The sequence below is a fragment of the Perca fluviatilis genome, chromosome 9, assembly GCF_010015445.1.
Source record: "Perca fluviatilis chromosome 9, GENO_Pfluv_1.0, whole genome shotgun sequence".
Lineage (NCBI taxonomy): Eukaryota > Metazoa > Chordata > Actinopteri > Perciformes > Percidae > Perca > Perca fluviatilis.
The window spans coordinates 16256614-16278044 of NC_053120.1; the positions used below are offsets into that span (position 1 = coordinate 16256614).

Consider the following 21431-nt stretch of genomic DNA (forward strand, 5'->3'; position numbering starts at 1 on the left):
TGAGTACCTCATGTGAGGGCCCAAAAAGATGCTAGAATGGTAAGAGGACAACACTGCCATATTTTAACACAAGGTATCAGACAGAATGAATACCAATCACTCCCTTATTTCAATCTTACTCTTGCCTCCATTTTCTATCGTTCTCTCGCACACACACACACACACACACACACACACACACACACACACACACACACACACACACACACACACACACACACACACACACTGGGGTCATGTGCTGCAGAAAGGAGGCTCCAGCAGGACCCTGCGCTCCTCAACATGAGACACTTGAACATCATTTTCCTTTTAGTCACACACTGTAAACACCTAACTGTGCAAACTCCCTGACAAACTCCCAAGGGAACTTTCACGGTGTGCGCACGCCTTACGCACGTAGTAAAGAAGGTGTTTGGAGGCGAAGCAGCTGCTGAGGAGTGAAGAAGACTGTCAGCACATTCCAGTGGAAGCAACGGGACTGAAGTGGTGAGTCTTATGAAATTTTAATTCAACTTTCTGATTAGAAAGTTTTTTGCAGATTTATCTTCAGTAGCAGGTAACTTTGAACTTGTCTTTCTTACTTACTGCAACTCTAAAAACTGTAAGAATGTGATATGTGACATTTTAGCTGCAGTACTCTTAATCCAATCAACTCTGAATATGACACATTTATAGAGGTTATAACCTTTATAAATGTGTCAAATTCAGAGTACATAGGCTACATATTATAGAGTATTCACAATAATACCACCTAAACTTACTTTACTTGCTAATTGAAAGGATATTGCAGTAGGAGCATATTTACATAGTATAGCATTCCCCCCCTATTAAATGCAAAACACACAACCTTTGGTTACTCTTAAAAAATATATTGAGAATTAAGATCCCACTTTTTCAAATGTCCACTTTTACAACAAAAATAAAATCATTATAAATCTTTTTTTTTCAGGATAAATTTAAATTACAATGTCTACATGGTAAATGGACTACATCTATAGCGATTAACCTCTCATTCACACACCGATGCATGGAGGTTCCGGCCTGAACATCAGGAGCACTTTGGGGTTCAGTGTCTTGCACTTTGACATGTGGAGAGGAGGACGGGGAATCAAACAGCCAACCTTGTTGAATTAGTGGACAAACCCCTTTTCCTTCTGAGCCACAGGAACATACACTAAATTACATTAAGTAACAATTATTTAATGTTATTATTTTACACTACTACTCAAAGTAGTAAAATCCCCAGTAATAATATTAAAAATTGTTACATGCAGTGAAGTCTATATCCTTGACGTTCCACTCCCGGGATTGCTCCGTTGCCGACGAAAAATCTGCCGGATTTCACTTGCCTTAGGCTTTCTTTGTGTTGGCATTTTAAACTCCAGTCGATTTATGAGGACTATGGTTAACCTTTTCTCAGATCTATGCAAGGTAAATCCAGACAGCTAGCTAAACTATCTGTACAATCTGAGTTTTATGTTGCACGACTAAAACAACTTTTAAACGTACACGTTCCACCAAAACAACTTCCTTCCGAGGCTATTTTGCAGCGGCATTGCGGCTTTTCTCTGGTGCTTAGCGCTGCCCAAGACGATTGGGATTGGTTTAAAGAAATGCCAATAAACCAGAGCATGTTTTCCTCCCATCCCCGAATGCTATGTGAAGTAGCCCGACCCTTCCCCAGCGCGCTTTGGAGGAGGGTCTGGCAAAGCGAGACTACATGCAGTGATACCCCTCTTTTGCTTTTTACCACTAACTGTCAATTCTACGGTTATCACTAAGAATATATTCAATATTATTTAATGTTTGTTTGTATAGGGACATGAATGTAAACCAATGCTACACACCATTTATAGCCTAATCCAATTTGCAATGGCTGTCCCTAGATGGGCCTTTAAAAACACAAAACTAATACAATAAAGGACCATAGAACAAAACACACCAAATCATTCATGACTGATCCCTCTTCAAAAACATATATGCCTTGTGTCTCCATCAGTCATTATATGGTCACTAATTGACTCTAATTCACACTGACAGATCAACCAAACTACAAGGCAGAGGGCATCAAATAAAGATAATGGAAGAGCAGTTTGCAGGCTTCGTTCTAGCCGACTACGCAGTCTTTGCTGCCATGTTGTCCGTTTCTATGGCCATCGGACTCTTCCATGCCCTGAAGAAGAGGCCAGGGGGAGCCACTGCTGATGACTTCTTCACCGGGGGTCGGAGCATGTCGGCAGTTCCTGTTGGGCTGTCGCTCTGTGCCAGTTTTATGTCAGCAGTCCAAGTTATAGGTGTTCCTGCTGAGGCTTCTCGCTATGGCTTTAAATTCCTCTACATGTGCCTCGGACAAAGCATCAACTCCCTGCTGACAGCTTACCTCTTCCTGCCAGTTTTCTTTCGACTGGGCATCACCAGCACCAATCAGGTCACAATGACTTTCCAGTTATTGTTGTGAATTGAACAGGAGCATCATGTAAACAATGTGTAGCCTACTGGTGAAAAATATGTATTTCAGTTTCATGTGACCTATTTACAAAGATCTAAAGATTTAGACATACAATGTTAGAATTGATGGTAGTGGTTAAAGGTTATTGGACCAAACTATGTAAAAAGCAGACTCCTCAGGAGAATTATAAGAGACATTGATTTGAGGGTTTAAATTTACTGAACACAAAATAATTAAGCATTAAAATACCCAAGGTATTTCTAGCCAATCATAGTGTAGAAAGAGGGTCAGGATTTCTCTGTCACAATGTTGAAATGCACCTGTGGGTCTGATGTGTGGGATGAATATAAGAGGTGAGGAAGGATGAGGGATGGGTGCAGAGAAACTCTGCTGTATTGAAACTCTAGCCATCTGCTTGTCACAGTATCTGAAGATGAGATTTGGCAGAGGGATGCAGCTCTTGGGGAGTGTCCAGTTTCTGGTGGCAACGGTAAAACACAATGTTCTCTGATCCAAGTCAATGTTTTATTCTGTGTTTTTCAAGAGGGTGTCACATTGAGAGAACAATTATTGTGCTAATATTTGCTTTGGCTCAGATTCACAAACCAAGCATCACCTGTAAAACTTTATTTCACTGTGTTTGCTAAATTCCTTGTTTTATTTTCCCCAGCTGCTTTACACAGGGATTGTCATCTATGCACCTGCCTTGATCCTCAACCAAGGTAGGCGAGACGACCGAATATTGAAAAATTCCTTGTCATTCAATACCAAATTTCAATACCTAAGGAGTAAATTACCTCAGCTTCAGTGAGCCAATAAGCATGCAGAATGCTTCTACCAAGATCTAATAATGCTGGTGATTGATTCGCTGTCTACAAGTCGTAAAAGCATGCAGAAAAAACTCTTATGCACAGAGACGGGGGCTCACGAGTGTGTGTTGGTGTATTTTGAGAGGCTTAACTACAGTGTGAAAGTGCAAAAGAGCTGAAAAAAAAGATTTGCACCTTTTGGTAAAATGGATTTTATAAAATTTGCATTAAAAAAAGAGTTCCAAGTCACAGTGGTATCGACAATTTTTTAACAATACCCAGCCCTATAGTCTGTATGCATTAATTGGATGTTTTCATTAATTTGGCATTTCGGTTATAATTGCCACAATTCTGATGTTTGGTCCATCATTCACAAATACAAAGTAATACATGATTTTCTCCCTAAATTCACAACTTCATCACACGTATGAGAATAACATCTAAGACCTGGCAAGGTAAACCTGTGGGAACAGATCCACCGCATTCTTTATGCAAATATTGTGCTTTTCACTCCACCACATACATGTTTAAAGCTTTAGTTACACTTTGCAGAGTCAGATTATTAATACAAAATATAATCAACTAATAAATTGTGATGTAATTTAATGGATTAAGCTACCCGGCAGTATTTAAAGTAATTGAAATTAGCTCCATCTTTACCAGTTGTAACAATGCATCTAATTATTATCATCTTAAAAGGGACATTCTGCTTGGTACCTACAGTATATTAAGTAAACATCCCACTCTTCTTTGTGACTATATAATTAGCTTGCTGGCAGTAATGTACTTTCACATTGTGATGTCAATTGAAATATGTGATCAAAACAATTCAGAATCATCAGAGTGTACTGAATGCTGTTAAAACACTGTTAATGACTAGTCATGTTCTATAGTTTAAGAATAAAGTGATAAATTAGGCAATATTCCATGTTAACACATTAATACTGTGGGTTGTTTTTTAGCTACTGGACTCAATATGTGGGTGTCTCTGTTTTCTACTGGGACCATTTGCACCCTGTACACCACACTGGTAAGGAAATATTTCTTTCCATCTCATCAAAGCTGCATGGCACTTAGGGGAGACACTATTAAACAGACTGGACTGATTTCTGTCAAGATTTAAATGTGCATCCAGAAATGCATAATGGCAGGAGTCCCAATGCTTTCAAAATAAGCTTCACGTTTGCAGTGATTTTGTCACTCTACCCATTGAAGATTTAGCAGTGCATGCCAGCACTATGGTCAATGCTACCGTGACTTCTAAAGCTGCTGACACACCAGGGAGATCGTCGTCAGTCGGTTATAGTTGGGCCGTCAGCCGCCCTAGTATTTTTGGTGAGTCCTGCACCGTTGCCACTAGTCAACAAGTCCTCCTAATCATACAACAATATCGGATGTTTATTCCTACCCTCTAATACAACCCACAGGAGCGTTTCAAATTAGCGCCTCTAGTGCTGGGAGGAAATACGACCTTATCAGACCTTTTCAGAGAATGTAACAGTTGCAGTTTTAAACACGTCATTAACTTTGTGAAATGGTCACAGTGTGGTTAGGTTTAGGCATAAAATCTTGGTTATGTTAAGGCACCAACACTAATTAGTTAGGTTTAGAACAAACAACTTATGTGAGCGTTTTTCCGGGGGGAGGACAGTCTACACTAGTCGACCCTCGCTGGCCTTTTATTGGCCAATTGAACTCTTCTGATTGTTCATCTTCATCTCATCTGATCAATCCAATACCCGATATAAAGCTGTCAAAACTTGCCAAAAATGGGGTAACCTCTTGCTCACCCAATAGAGTGTGCGGGCTGCCCTCGTTGCCCTTTGCTGCATGTCATCCCCTCTCTCCCCCCTTTCCTATCTTTCTATACTATCTAATAAAAAAGAGAAAGCCCCCAGGACTGAACTATTGGAATATCTACTGTATGTTTGGCCAAGACACTTACAATGTAACAGTCGGCCTTCGGTGCCACTAGTTTTTTGACGTCTGCCTAGTGTATCAGTCATAACCAATGCCACAGTTAGACGAGGCAGGACTACCCAGGCTTCTTCTCCTGTTTTAAATCCAGTGTGTGGTTATGGGGTGATGTTTCTTAGAGTTGGTTGTGAGTAAGACGTCAGTATGTTTCATCCAAAGTGCATGTTGGATGGTTGTGTGGTGTTTGAAACCCCCATCTAACACGTCTGACAATTTTTTTAACTTTACAAAAACAATACGACAAGCATGCCTGTCACACCACCACCACCTCATGCAAAGGCCGATGAAGTGGTGGGGGGCCCAAAAAGGGATTTTTTAGAAGCCGACAAGACGCTGGATATGTGCAAAACTGTGGTGTTTGAAACTCAGACAAAGGGCACACAATGAAACCATGGAAATACACACAAAACTATATTAAACTGAGGCAAAATTACAAACAGATAAAACAGCAATCTCACAGCAAGCTGCCAAGTCTTTTCTATCTTGCCCTTCTTCTGAAGGCACTTTCTTCTAAATCTTCTTCTTCTTCTTCTTCTTCTCTTCTTCTTCTTCTTCTTCTTCTTCTTCTTCTTCTTCTTCTTCGTTTCCGGCAGACTAGGCACTGATTACTAGGCATTGCTGCCTCCCACTGGTGATGAGGACAATCTAGCTTACATTAAAGATCCTCTTGGAACTATATTTTCCAATAGGTCTGTGGTTTTCAGGAAATTAATTAGTTCCAGTGCTCTTTCTTTTTGATTAGGACCATCACACATAAAAGTTTTTAAGTAAAATATTTTTAATTCCCAACTCACTTAGAGCTATATTTTAATGCCAATTTTGTACGTCGCAGCCTCAATGGAACCTCCCCTGACTCCACTAAAAGTGCCGGGATCGGTATTATCCGGAATGCCCTATACCTCAAAGCCCTAGACTGAACCACATCTAACTTACCTAGCTGCTGATCCGTATGCAAGACATCCATAATCAAAAACTTATCTTATCATAGCTTTATAAATCATCATCATAAGATGACTGTCGGCACCCCAAGAACAACCAGCCAAGCACCTTGAAGCACCCTGCACTTTTAACCTCTCAGCCTCACTTAATGGGAACCTACCACCTACACAGGTGATTGTAGGGTGAGCTTAAATGAAAGAGCAACATTAACACTCTGGATCCTGAAAAATACCATTACATTTACATAGATCAGTTACTGCTGACATTACTATTTATACATATATGTGCACCCACAACACTAGGCACCCCAGATATTATAAAAATGTCATTCACTGCAGAACTATCTTACCTACACCTTAGGAGTGCCCAGCCTCTCCCTGCTGAGAGGACCTATTCAGGCAAACCCACATCACAGAACCATAGCAAAAACAGTGTGAACCCATAAACCAATTTACCAGGCCTATGTCATTTTATATGCATCAAATACTTTATCAAATAAACTAAACATTATACTGAAATTAAGGATTAAGCAGGCAAACAAAAAAAACATTGTTAATTTTGGGAACAGGGCCTATTGAAAAAGGGATAGAGGCAGCGTTTTCAAAAAGCCAACTTCGATTTAGTGAAGGTGAAAACATAAGCGGTGTTCAAACATCTCTTTCAAGTTCTTAACACCCAGACTTCTATGTAGTCAGTGAAACAAGTGGTACAGCGTAAGTAAAGAATACATCTTGCCCTTAATTAATTAATTGAATTTATTCTTTGTAAAAGTCTACGATGTTGTGGTGTGTTTTCCTGTCTGTCTCTACAATCATCTGTCTGTAACAGGGTGGCATCAAAGCTGTGATCTGGACTGATGTGTTCCAGATTGTTGTCATGTTGTCCGGCTTTGTGGCCATTTTCATCCGCGGCACAGTTCTGGTTGGTGGTCCTGCAGTTGTGCTGGAGATTGCCAAAAATGGATCACGCATTAATTTTAATGAGTAAAAACACTGTTTTTTCCCCCCTTCCATTTTAACACTTACATATCTGGATAACCACACATTACTGTGCACAATAAGATTCTCACACAATAGAATGTTATCAGAGTCTGCTACAGTTTCTCTGCAATAGTATCAAGTATATTTTTAATGATGATGCATCAATTTAAAATTATATCAGGCTGATATGTAAAAATGAAAAATTAAAATACTACTCGTTACGACTGGCTCTCAAGTTTTTCTATCCCGGAACAACTGAAAAAGTTTATTCTTGAATTGGGAAACAAACTAACTCAAGGTCCACTTACCAGCTTTTTTCTTGAGTTTTTGGATATTATTTTTTAGGCCTTTATTTGATCAGACAGCTGAAGACATGAAAGGGAAGAGAGAGGGGGAATGACATGCAGAAAAGTACTGCAGGTTAGAATCGAACCCGCAGGCGCTGCGGAATGGCTGAGCCTCTGTACATAGGGCGCACGCTCAACCAGATGAACTACCAAGGTGCACCTTTTCTTGAGTTTTTAACCATATCTCGCAGTCTTCCTTGGTGGATGGAGTTTGCTGATTTGTCACCAAGAAGGCCCATGATTAATTCCTAAGATGAAAAGATTTCAGGTGGTTGTATATGGGGGGGAAATTGTAACCTCCATCTCTGCTCAAAAAGTATTTGCATCCAAGAGATGCTGTCAAAAGCTAGTAAGTGGACCCCGAGTTAAGATGTTTTTTGTCACACTATACTTGAACTTAAACTCTAGGTGTTGTAATGGAAAGAGGCTGTGAAGAGTGGAGTGTCACTGATTTGTTCGTAATATTTTCCACCAGTTTTGGTATTGACCCGCGGCAGCGCTATACCTTCTGGAGCCTTTCTGTCGGAGGTGCATTGGTTTGGCTGTCCATGTACGGGGTAAACCAATCTCAAGTCCAGCGCTACATCTCCTGCAGAACAGAAAGAGACGCCAAGTGGTAAGTGGAGCACTGTTTGTCATTCAAACAAAGATCTACTGTATCAGGTGTTTTGGACAGCAATTTAAAAGGTTTTGTGAATTGAATTTGAATTTATTGAATTTAGTTTATAAATTGTAGAAAAACAACAATGTAGCATCTATGACATACAGGTTTCTAAAGAGACATGCATAGGTGTCATGACAAGTGAAATAACCACGGCACAACAGGGCAAGACACTAATCAATCAAGCATGCACAGCCCTAGTCTCGCATTGCCAGACCTATCTCCACAGCGCTGTGTCAGCACCAGAGTATGGTCTGGCTACACTGCCTATCTATTCTGGGATAGGGGGAAAATGCTCTGGTTTGTTTGTATTTCTTTTACCCAATCCTGGGTCACTATAATGATGTTTTCTTTTGATTGCAGGGCTCTGTTTGTGAACCAAGTGGGTCTGTGTGTCATTGTGAGCAGTGCAGCAACCTGCGGCATCGTCATGTTTGCTTATTACATCAACTGTGATCCACTGAAGTCTGGGAGGATTTCTGCCCCCGATCTGGTACCCAAGACACTCATAGTGATCCATGACCAGAGCATGATGCTGTGTCGTCGGGTTCAAATGATACTTGGTTTTTAAAGCTGTTAAAAGAGAAACATCTGTACTTTTAGGGGTTTCTTAGCCAAATTTTATTTTTAACCTTTATTTATCCAGGTAAGTAGATTGAGAACAAATTCTCATTTCACACAGTTACACATTCATACCTGGAAGCTGCCCAGTACAACCACAGTCTGGTCTGCTGGCCACTGAGCAGCTCCACTGGAGCCGTTGGGGTTAAGGACCTTACTCAAGGGCACCTCAGCGGTGGTAGAAAATGTAACGAGGGAGGGACAAGCGCTGTTCTTTCACTTTCCCCATCCAGATTTTATCCTGCCGGTCTGGGTCTGATTGAACCGACAACCTCCCGGGCCCAAGCTCACTTCTTTAACCTTTGGCCACCACTGCCCAGTTATGAAGTCTGACTGGGCTGAAGTGTATTTTATAGATTGTAAACAGTATAAAAAAAGTTACTTTTATTGGTTGGTGACTCAATTAATTTACAGAATGAATCAGATTCTATTCAATAAAAAACAAGTGGAAATAATTTATTTTTCCAACACAGATATTTATTTCTTCATTGTTTCCCTTCCTCTCTCTCTCTCTCTCTCTCTCTCTCTCTCTCTCTCTCTCTCTCTCTCTCTCTCTCTCGTCTGATGAAGTATATGCCGTACTTTGTGTTGGAAATATTCCGAGATCACCCTGGATTTTCAGGTCTTTTCCTTGCCTGTGCATACAGCGGGACTCTGAGGTATTTCAATATTGCTTTTGCTAAACTAAACTCATGGCAAGTCTCCTCCTTAAATGGGAACCAGATGTGGAACTAAGTACATTTACTTAATTAATAGACTTATGTATAATTTTGAGGTACTTAGACTTGAGGATTTTATGCAACTTCCTACTTCTACTCAGAGGGAAATATTTTACTTTGTACTCCATTACTTGTTGAACAAGTACTTTTACTTTTTATACTTTCAGTAAATTGTTTGGATTTTGAATGAAGGACTGTGACTTGTAATAGAGTATATTTTTATACTTTTGAGTTGGTACTTTTACTTAAACAAACAATATGAGTAAGTATTCTACCACTGCAGGGAATGAATTCCAGCCCATTAAAGCCACAACATGTAGAGTTTGGATTGTTCTTGAATTTAGCAGCCTCTTTTGGTACAGGATCATGCTTTAATACCAGTATTTAGTATTTACCAAGATAAATGTATTTTTCTTTAGAACTTTTAAAGCAATACTTTGTGTAGTTTAAAAAGTTTTAACCTTAAAGACAACTATTTGAGCATTATGTTGTCCTCAGTGGCTCTGGTAGTCACAAGAAAGAGCATTAATAGCATGTAAACATAACCAGTGAGATGCGGATGTGGAATAACTGTTCACGTCTTTTTCACAGCACAGCCTCCACAAGTATCAATGCAATGGCTGCAGTAACAATGGAGGATCTGCTGCAACCTTATCTGCTCCACATGACCCAGAAGAAATTGATACTTGTTTCCAAAGGACTGTGTAGGTCAATTCTCAACAAAAACATCCACTTAATTAAGTTGTTTTACTCTTGAATTCTTATAACCACTTTTCTTTTAAAACAAACCGACAATCATGGTATAAGGCAGAAAACTCACTTGATTTACACTAGCACCAATTATTACTTATTTGGAGTACAAATCATATTATGTCATCATTTCGACCCAGCAGATGGATGGATACCACTTCCTGTTGTTATATTTTAGAACTTTTGGGACTTTAAATCTCTTTTCTCTTTTAGCGTTCCTGTACGGTGTTGGTTGTATCACCATGGCTGCTCTCTCCTCCTTCCTGGACTGGGGAGTTCTTCAGGTATAATACCTAAATCTTATTTAATCCATTTTATGACTATAATAGTAAATGAGAAATGTTTCTGAACTGAACTAGTTCAAGTACAAAATTTACTTTGTATTCTGTAATAAAGTCTCAGTGATGTGTTTGATTGCTTTTCAAAGCTGCCTTTGTCTTCTCTATTCAGGGGTCGTTCACTGTCATGGGTGTGGTCAGCGGTCCATTACTTGGCGTATTCATTTTGGGGATGTTTGTTCCAGCAACAAACAGGCTGGTGAGTGATTTGTGTTTTTTTCTGTGTTGTGCACCATAGTTCATTTGTTGACTAACTTGTTCTGGAAAACCTATAAGAAATATGGACATTCCTAAAATCCTTAAAGGTACTCTAAGCGATGTCACGCGTTTTTTAGGCCACAACATTTTTTGTCACATACAGCAAACATCTCCTTATGGTGCGTTCTTTTTGTCCACCAAAGTCGATCTACGAGTCGTTTTCCGAAGTTACGAACCGGAAGTTGCAAAAAGAACGCCACTGAGGTCGTATATACAACTCATCAAGTCGTCCTCTGAACTCAGAGGACCCCAAGTTCAATTTCAAAGATGGCTACGTCGTGCATCACACGTATTAAACATTGTGGTTTTCTACAATTTTAAGCACTTTTGTCGTTGTTGTAACCAAACGAAGAAGTCGTACACATAGCACTGTATACTGCTACCTATAGGCATGTCGCTACAGTCTTATTATGAGTTAAATACCACCTAATTAGTTATTTTGTAGCTTGTGCATCTGAAATTGGCTAGAGACGCTCCGTTGCTATATGACAACAATGGCTTTAAGCCGAGTCTTGAGCAGAAAACAGAGCAGTAGCCTAACGTTAACGTTAATCAAAACGTAATTTTCATGTATCAAACTGTGAGATATATTTGTGTAATATGTCAATAACTGGGTGAATAGAATCCTAAATGTTACAAAAATCCATCTTTTCTCCGACTCGTAGTATTGTGTGACAAAAAGAATGCAACAACCCGCGGTTATTCATTTTTCGACACGGATGTGACGTCACGCTCAAGCTACTAGTCGTGATTACAAGACAAAAAGAACGCACCATTACTATCCAAGAGCTGCCGGTCCCCTGAACACACTGTAAAAAAAACGCGGTCTCTGTAGACAGCCCAGGGTCCACACACGCCAACAAAAACAGAATGGTCCAACCTGAGGCCTGTACTACGAAGCAAGATCAACATGGCTTTCAGTAATCCGGCTTCACTAACCCTAACAACTGCGGTCCCGGATAACCGGTGTCATGAAGGTGGTTATCAACTAGTTCAATCAACCCAGGTTTGTCCAATCTAGAGACGCACACGTTCACATAAAAGAGGCGGTGTTTGCGCACCACGATCGATCGCAAACATCTACCAGAGCCGCATGTTATATATAAGAAGAGCAAATTATAATTCTACATAAATATGAAGGACACAGACTCGGTTTTCCAGGGAAAACGCAATACAGTCGCTGCTTCCTAAAACAGGAAGGAAAGCTGAACATAAAAAAAAATTGCCGACGCTGTAGATGTCTAAATCACAACTCCAATATCACTTCCCCATCAGTCAGGACCAAGATCTGACCATAATTACACTTGGGCTTTCCATAAACTGTCATTGCTTTAGCCTATTATTTCAGTTGCAACCTTGGCAGTGGGAAGCGATCGTGAGAGCAAATAAAAAATATAAAAACATAATTCAAACCGATGTGCGCATTGGCGACACACGGCTCAAGAAGCCGATATGTAATTCCCTCCCATTAAAATATATAGGCTATATTTCATAAAAATACCCATGTTAACGGGGTTGTTGGTCTCTAAATGTTTTAACTTTTATGAGCGCACCCCTCTCTCCCCCTCTCTCCCTCTCTCTCTCTCTGCACCGAGCTCCGCCTGATCTTTAAGAACGGTGACGCCGTTCTCAATCAACCTATTGATTGGTCAGTAGGCGGTGCTTTTACACCGGTTGATCTCTGATCTCCAACTTAACCTGCTCCCGACCAGGTTAGGTGTTCAGCATGAGTTACCATGGCGATTGAACCCAATAACAACTGATCCACCTTCGTAGTACAGAAAATCCTGGGTTGAGCCTTAAGTTAGCTTGTTAACGCCAAATCCTGCTTCGTAGTACAGGCCTCAGGACCATGCAAACATACACAAACCGTGTTCCAGTGTTCAGCCAATAACCGACAAGAAGGATTGGGGGGGGGGGGGTTAGTGTGCTGAAGCACAGAAGGGAGGGAACGAGATGAGGAGGAGGGAGGAGCGAGCTAGTCTTTGTTTTGTTTGAAAATACTTTGAACGTCAACAAGAAGTAACGTCACCCAACATCGCTTAGAGCACCTTTAAGTGTGATAAAAGCCAGTAGCTTTGGATTGAACTTTAGAAGAACGTCTCAAAAGTTTCCTTTTTTTTCAGACACAAAGCTTCTCGCATGATATATCACATAAATTATAGAGTCAGAGCTTCAGCTTTAAATCAAACTTAACAATTGATGTTAACAGCCCCCTCTCCCTTCATAAATGATCTCCCATCATGTGGACATTGAATAAGAAGGCCAAAACTATGAAGGTAAATATGGTGCAAAACGTGAGAGCTTGTAGAATACAATGTGAGAACTTGCAGAACAAAAAATTTAACTTGTATGTTAAAATTTGCACTTGTAAAATAAAAATTTGCACTTGTTAGAAAAAATTTGCACTTGTAAAATAAAAATTTGCACTTGTAAAATTATTCACATTTGAAGTCAACAAAAGAAAAAAACATGAGAGCTTGTAAAAAATCTGAACTTGTAAATTGAAATTTGCACTTGTAGAAAAATATTCACAAATGTGTAGATTGATATTTGCATGAACACAATGACAGCTGCAAACTTGTAATGCAACATTTACTCATGTACTTTTTTTTACTCAGGTTGATTTTCCATCACAACCACAACTCAGTGATTACAACCTCGAATCCGTCACTGTATGCGCCTCTCGCATCACCAAGAGGCGAATCTGCGCCTCGACTTTTGCAAAACTTGTTGCGATACATTTGCGTGCAAAACTAATTTGTACCTGTGGACTTAGGCTGTGGAGCTCTGATCCAACAGAACGGGGAAAGCAGGGTTTCTATCGCCAGATGAGGGACAACTCTGTCCGGCTTATTTAGCTATGTCGCATGGAAGCCTGGTTGAATAGCAAGCTAGCGTTAGCTAACTAACCAACCAGCCTGATTCTAAATAAATACCTTTTAATTATCTTAACACTTTTTAACAGTCAAACTGAAACACTGGCGGTGAGCTCCAGGTCCTGCAGCCGCAGACGGACCGTCACCAGCGGGTATCGGCCAGCGGAGCAACATCGCTATTATTGCCAGAAAGCTTCGCTGCCGACCTCGACCTGCAGTCGGAGCTCCAGCGGGACACGGAGAGCCCCGCACCCGGTAGCAGCTCACCGCTAGTGTTGGTGGAATAGCAAGCTAGCGTTAGCTAACTAACCAGCTTCTAAATAAATACCTTTTAGTTATCTAAACACTTTAACAGTCAAACTGAAACACTGGCGGTGAGCTCCAGGTCCTGCAGCCGCAGACGGACCGTCATCAGCGGGTAACACGTGCCAAGTTCTGCATCCCTGCCAAGACTTCCATCCATAAGGGGAAATAATGATTTTATAAGGCAAAGTAGCTACTGTTTAATTAAAATGTAGGCTATATACATTCCTTTGTCATGTTCATCAATGATGATTATAATTTTACAACGTTTAGAGACATCAATGTTTTATCAGACTATCATTTCCTTGCTACCTGGGTGCAAATCTCGGCAGCAACGAGGGTTAAGAGATGACGCATTATTCGGCAAAAATAATTGCTGCTGCCCGCGAGGTGGATGTAATTCTGCAGAAGCTATTGTTGCTGCCCAAGCGGGTGCAATGATTGGCAGTGAGGCACAACATCAGCAAAGCAAGCTGTGGTCATGGCCGGGGATGTGCCGATGCTACCGGGTGCGGGGGCTCTCTGTGTCTCCGCGGAGCTCCGACTGCAGGTCGAGGTCGGCAGCGAAGCTTTCTGGCAATAATAGCGATGTTGCTCCGCTGGCCGATACCCGCTGGTGACGGTCCGTCTGCGGCTGCAGGACCTGGAGCTCACCGCCAGTGTTTCAGTTTGACTGTTAAAAAGTGTTAAGATAATTAAAAGGTATTTATTTAGAATCAGGCTGGTTGGTTAGTTAGCTAACGCTAGCTTGCTATTCAACCAGGCTTCCATGCGACATAGCTAAATAAGCCGGACAGAGTTGTCCCTCATCTGGCGATAGAAACCCTGCTTTCCCGTTCTGTTGGATCAGAGCTCCACAGCCTAAGTCCACAGGTACAAATTAGTTTTGCACCAAATGTATCGCAACAAGTGTTGCAAAAGTCGAGGCGCAGATTCGCCTCTTGGCGATGCGAGAGCGCATACAGTGACAGATTCGAGAGGTTGTAATCACTGAGTTGTGGTTGTGATGGAAAATCAACCTGAGTAAAAAAAAAGTACATGAGTAAATGTTGCATTACAAGTTTGCAGCTGTCATTGTGTTCATGCAAATATCAATCTACACATTTGTGAATATTTTTTCTACAAGTGCAAATTTCAATTTACAAGTTCAGATTTTTTTACAAGCTCTCATGTTTTTTTCTTTTGTGACTTCAAATGTGAATAATTTTTACAAGTGCAAATTTTTATTTTACAAGTGCAAATTTTTATTTTACAAGTGCACATTTTATTTTACAAGTGCACATTTTTATTTTACAAGTGCAAATTTTTATTTTACAAGTGCACATTTTTATTTTACAAGTGCAAATTTTAACATACAAGTTAAATTTTTTGTTCTGCAAGTTCTCACATTGTATTCTACAAGCTCTCACGTTTTGCACCATATTTACCTTCATACAAAACAGTGCTTCTATCTATCTTGAAAGCTTTGCACTTTCCACGTCCTTCTTGTGAGAAAACTTTTAGAGCTGTTTCTGCATATTCTCCTGTTATCAAGACAGTTTTTAGTCTTTTGGTCTTTCCTCAGCAGACTGTTATCAAAATGAAGAAGTAATTTCATGACTGCTTTCACTGATTTTAGGTTAATACTGATTTATATAATTTTATGTTAGGTGTGTTGTGAGATTATCAAGGTTTTTTTTTTATAGAAAGTTTAGCATTATATAAGGACAGGTCTTACCTTTCCATGTGACATGTTTCATTTTGCAACAAAACTCTTCCAAAGTACGTTATGTTAACATTTGCTTATAGACCCAACCTCAAAGAATTAGCACCGACAAAGACCAACTGATGTGTTGCATCCAGTTTGCCTCAAATTATACCATGTCTTCTGTTTAAAGTCGTACTTGGTCTTTCAGGGGGTGTTCTCAGGAATCTTAGTGGGCTGCTGTGTCTCTCTATGGCTGGCTGTTGGTTCAACTCTTTACCCACCCAGTGAGGATACCATGGGTGTCCTGCCCAGCTACGCAGGCGAGTGTGGACCCAGAAACGTCACCCTGAACAGCAGCCCCCACCAGGACCAACCCTCCATCTCACCCCCGCTTCATCCCAATGACCCAGGGTCAGTGAGTTCAAGAATGCCTGCATTGATGGCTTTCTCCCGCGTTATTATGGATCCCACGTAATTTCTAGGCAAGTCCCGCCCTACAAAGCAGCTCGATTGGTTGGGGTTAGGCATTGACCTCGAGTGGTTAAGGTTAGGATAGCCGATCGGTCAGGGAATAGGACCTGAACAAATCGGGTTACGTGACCTTGCATTAGCATGGATGCATGGCTAATAGTAGTGTGTGAATGCTATGGGCAGGCCTTGCCTCGAAGTTGCGTGGGTTCCATAATAACGCCTTTCTTCCCCATGTGGTTTACATCGGTTAAAGATGGTGATCAGCATCTATAATCACAATTTATTTGTACTAAAAGGAATACAAATATAAATGATAAATTAATTCCTTAATGAATGTGGTGTTTAATAGTGTAGAGTAGTAAAACAACAGACTAAGTCCTGTCAAAGATTAGATACATGTTACAGCAATACAACTATTGTTATGAACCCTTTCTTTTCTAAAACTAGGGGCCTGCTTCACTTGTACTCCATATCCTACCTCTACTTTGGTGCCATGGCGACGAGTTCAGTCGTGCTAGTTGGGTTGATAGTGAGCTATGCGACAGGTAAGAAGATAAACAAGAAAAAACTCCTGACACACAATGACAAATTATTCAGAACTGCTGTTTTAATAAACTACACTGAGTTGCCAGTAATTTAGATTTACCAACCTACATCCAACACAAGCTTCTTATGTTCCTCAATTTTGTATGATTCAACTCTGTTGTCATTTGCATCTGTTATTTGTTTTGATGAATTGCATTACATTACATTGTTGTTTCTCTCTACATGCAGGACCAACAAAGAGGCATCATATTAAAGAGGGTTTGTTATGGTGGGATCTAAACAAAAAGCAAGTAGAAGTCCCATCAGAGTGCAGAGTAAGTACAGTCCTATATCACAAGCTTATGCCTTTGGCGCCTGTTGTTTTATGAGTGTAGATACACCTACAGAATGTAGAAACATTTATAGTAGAACAGGATGAACCAGACATATTAATGAATACGGGAGATTGTCTATGTATTATCTTGGGCTACTTAACAAACTGGAATGTGACCTTATGGGTTTTGTTCTGAAAACGTTATGTATCAATTTTGTAAATTGCACAACAAAATGAATCCCTGCTAAAAGTGTTAAACTTTATTATTGTTAATATCTTATTCTGGACTGACACTGCATTTATAGATGTGGATGTGTTGACTTACTGTGTTTGTTTTAAAGGGGACCTATTATATAGCATTTTCAGATTCATACTTGAATTTTGAGTTTCTACTAAAACATGTTTACATGCTTTAATTTTTCTCATACTGCCCATGGCTGCTGCACCTGCGGAGTTTTTTTTCTTGATTATGTGGCACGTTTTCTTAAAAAATGCAATGGAATATATGATATTTATGCAATTTTATGCAATGAAATTGTGGGAACTTGCAAAAACTGCAGTTTGATGAAAAAGAGAAAAAAGTGATTTCTCCAACACCCTGCTTTTCGATGATGTTCACGTCGCGTAATTATGTCACTTCATAAAGTCACTTCATAACGTTCCCATGGCAACAGGGGAAAATGGCTGCTCTTGTGTGAACTAAACACAACATTTTTCAACTTTCTGCTAAGATATATGTGACTTTTTTGCAACGAAAATGCGGGGATTATGAAATCATGCAAGCCCCGCATATTTTGCGCGGAAATCGGCAATTTATGCGGCGAAAGTGCGGTGTATTTGAAAAAATGCAGTACCCGCATAAATATGCGGACTTTGGCTGATTATGCATTGAATTATGCGATCGCATAATCACGTTTTTCTGGAGGGACTGCTCTGTATAAGACTGTCTGTTGGAGAGCGTGTCTCTCCCGAAAAAAGCCCAGTCGGCTCTGATTGGTCAACTTTCCATATCAATGTTCCTGTTGTTGTTGTCTCCGGACAGTTGGTGGCTTCTAGTGCGTTCCATTTGTACTCGGAGGTCGGAATTTCCAAAGTCAAAGTTGGAAACACGCCTCCTGATGTTCCAGCAGTAATGTGACATGAAATTAGGGAGAAATAAACAACATTGGTAGCCAAGATTAAAGCTTCTATGGCGGTAGCAAGTAGCTACAGTACTTGAGGCAGTAAACACTGCGCGCTAGCCAAAAAAAAAAAAAAAACGCTTCAGTAGCTTGCCTGGAGCAGATGACCAATCACAGCAACCCAGCTCAGAGTTACATCACACAGAGCCGAGAGTAGAAATAAACGTTGAAAGTGTAGCGTCCAGAACATTGGGAAATCTATGGTTTTTGCTCACAGGGATTTCTCTGAAATACGTTTACCTCATTATTTGAAGCTTTGGCCACGTTTAACATGAAAATCTGACATTGTAACATTACAGATATGAAAATACTGAAAAGCATAATAGGTTCCCTTTAAGACTGGAACAATGTCCAGAAAGTTTCCCGGTCTTATGCACAATACATGCTGGGATGCGCCACCTGTGAGTCAGAATAGCAATAACCAGGTAAAGAAATTTATGAATTAATTATTACTTTACCCTACAACTACTACAGTCGCAATCAATATAATGTTTAGGGAGTGTGCACCTGGGAATTATTGTTTAATATAGGCTATGTGTGTCAGAGTAACCTGGTGTCCATCAGTTTTTATTTCTTACTGTTTTAAAGCCAGAATCTTGGTCTTTTTTGCAGGTACTCAAGGCGACAGATAAACCACAGCTTGTGCCTTTGAGAGACCTGCATAAAGAAGACACAAATTAAGTAGAAGAACCAACAGATGTTGGCAATAATTAATCACCACTAAGAGTTAAGGTGTTGGACAACTGAAAGCAATGACAGTGGCTTTTCCTCTCCACTGGCAGTAAGCATTTTTGTCACTAGTCCATCTCTGCACAACTTTTATGAAAACAATAAATAAAATATATTCCACATTACATGTCTGTGACTACATTCATGCATGAAGTCCCCAGTGTGCTGGGAATTTGCTGTCAATTGTATGAATGCACTGGGTCATAAACCATTTCCTGTGAGTGTGACTAGTAAGAAAGTGGTGACTACTGAGATAATGATAGCCTGTCAAAACTTCACTCTTTGGCTCTTCAAAGGCCTGTGGAGGCTTCAGGGACACCTCCACAGGTAGAGACAGATCACCAAGATAACTGGTTCAGGTTTGTTATCATAAAAAGTAGGTTCTATAGACAAAATCTTATTTTTTAAATATACATTTCAGTCAAGAGGGGAACATGTCTATGTACAAGATGATTTAAGTCTAAATTAATACCATATTTGACAGTTACCTAATGGTTGCTTCTGCGTCCTTCACATTCCAGTGTTATATAATGAAACTTTGTTTTTTAAGTTTATAATTTACAGATTTTAACTATTGAATTTTTAGCATATAAGACCAAAACTACCATATGGTACATCAAATCAGGAATAGTGTTCTAAACATCGAAGAAGAGTAACACGTCATATTACTGTTAATATGTAGCATTTTCATGTGCTTGTACTTTTGAGTATGTTTTCAAAAGTGTATAATTTCAGCTTCAAGTGTATTTTTAAATGTAAATACTTGTCCATGTAAGCTTTCTAAAGGTGAAAAGATGGTTACCTATTTGGAAGGGTATAGTTTTTTTTATTTTATTATTTGTTTAAAATGGTTTTGACCATTTATTTTCAAACTATCTTGATTATATCCAGGCATTAAGGGTATTATGCTGTATTAAAGTGGATTTTGGTGTAGCTATAGTGACACCTGCTGACGATTACATGTCACTTAGAAATTCAGATGCATGCACATACATGGCGGCCACACATCCATTATGGCTGCCAGATCCACGTAACCAATAAGTACAAAAGCACTTCATATCGCATGACGAATATTTATTTCATTTCCTTAAATTTTTTACCCATTCTCACTATACAAAAGTAAGCATAACATTTCCAGACACTCTATCTTCCAGAATAAATTGGTAGGCCTAACTGAAAGTCTTTCTTTAATGCACATTGGTCCTGCATCCCTCAACGACATCTATGTTGCGGCTGCTGCTTTTCTTCAGCCCCGTGCTTCACCACTCATCTGCGGCCCTGTTAGAGTCCTCGTCCGCTACAGCACAATCCAGGCGCTGAACACCGGGAAGCGCCAGGTCCCTTTCATTAAGCTTCTCCAGAAACGAGGAGAGCAGCCGTTTGTTTAAATGGTCCGTCAGGGTCCTTTCCTCTTCGACCCGCTCTTTGGCGACATTTCCACCCGAGTCCACTTCCTCCGCCTCGGTGTCCGCGCAGAGCTGCGGAGGGGCCGACCGGTGGTTCAAGGACAAGCCGTCCGGGGAGGACTGCTCGTCGGACTGCTGCTCCGTCCAGCTCCCGGCGTCCGCCCCAGTTTCCGCCTCCATTCGTGATATTAAAGTGGTTTGCAGGGCGGCATTCTCCAGCTCTTTGAGGCGCTTACTGTGGAGGCCGCAAGTAGGGGGTTCATTTCCAGTCGCGTTGTTGTTGTTATGAGGAGGCTCACCAGTTTGCTCCATCATGCTCTGCGTCAGGAGTGCAACCCATAGATATGAAAGGCTTCTGTGGCGCAGACTGAGAGCGGTGTCACCTCCCTGTGGCCACCGATATTACTGCACCACTGCAGCAATTTGCCAGTGGAAGAAAGTAGTAGAAAGGTATTCAGTATCACTTTTGTATCACAAAAGCCTTATTTACACGGCCCCGGACTCCACTGACATTGACTCTTAACCCCCCTAGACATACACTTTGCATTAACCTGCATCCTGGACTACCTGCCCATTGCACACACTATAAATCCTAAAACTTTTGCACATCCCTAAACATTTTTGCACATGCTGCACTAAACCATTCAGCCTCTTTTGTTCTTACTTTTAAAAATGTATTTTGTAGCCTATATTTGTTACTGTATTTATTGTTTATTTCATATTAATGACATCTTTTGTTACACTTTGCATAGACAGATTACATACAAATAGTTAACTAATGAATTGTGATGTATTTTTATGGATTAAGCAAGAATACAGGACTTTAACTTGTAACAGAGTATATTTGCACTTGGTATTTTAAATAAAAGGAGTAGCCTACTTCTTCCATCAATGCTTATTTATTTTCACCTATATACAATACTTTCACCTAAAACCACAAATATTAATCTTTAGGTCATGCTGTCCAAATTCTATAATTAATTACTGTATGTTTGGCTACTTTGGGAAGTGGCTTTACAACAACTAGACACATATTTTAAGGCGGCGTTAACCTTTTTAACCACGTTG

At 40.2% G+C, this 21431-nt stretch overlaps 1 protein-coding gene across 2 annotated transcripts; it reads left to right on the forward strand.

The window, feature by feature from the left end:
* Positions 1-244: 244 nt before the first annotated feature.
* On the forward strand, positions 245-19082 carry slc5a5 (solute carrier family 5 member 5). 2 transcript variants are annotated; one of them, XM_039810977.1, is made up of 16 exons: positions 245-486; positions 2041-2428; positions 2874-2939; positions 3120-3171; positions 4221-4288; positions 7003-7157; positions 7977-8117; positions 8526-8655; positions 9354-9442; positions 10094-10206; positions 10466-10536; positions 10703-10789; positions 15926-16128; positions 16636-16733; positions 16963-17048; positions 18841-19082. In XM_039810977.1, the coding sequence occupies exons 2-16, from the start codon at positions 2081-2083 to the stop codon at positions 18907-18909; spliced, it is 1776 nt and encodes a 591-aa protein (XP_039666911.1). In that variant the 5' UTR covers positions 245-486; positions 2041-2080; the 3' UTR covers positions 18910-19082. The 2 variants fall into 2 exon arrangements, with proteins under 2 accessions (XP_039666911.1, XP_039666912.1); XM_039810978.1 differs by having other exon boundaries at positions 7042-7157.
* Positions 19083-21431: the final 2349 nt, after the last annotated feature.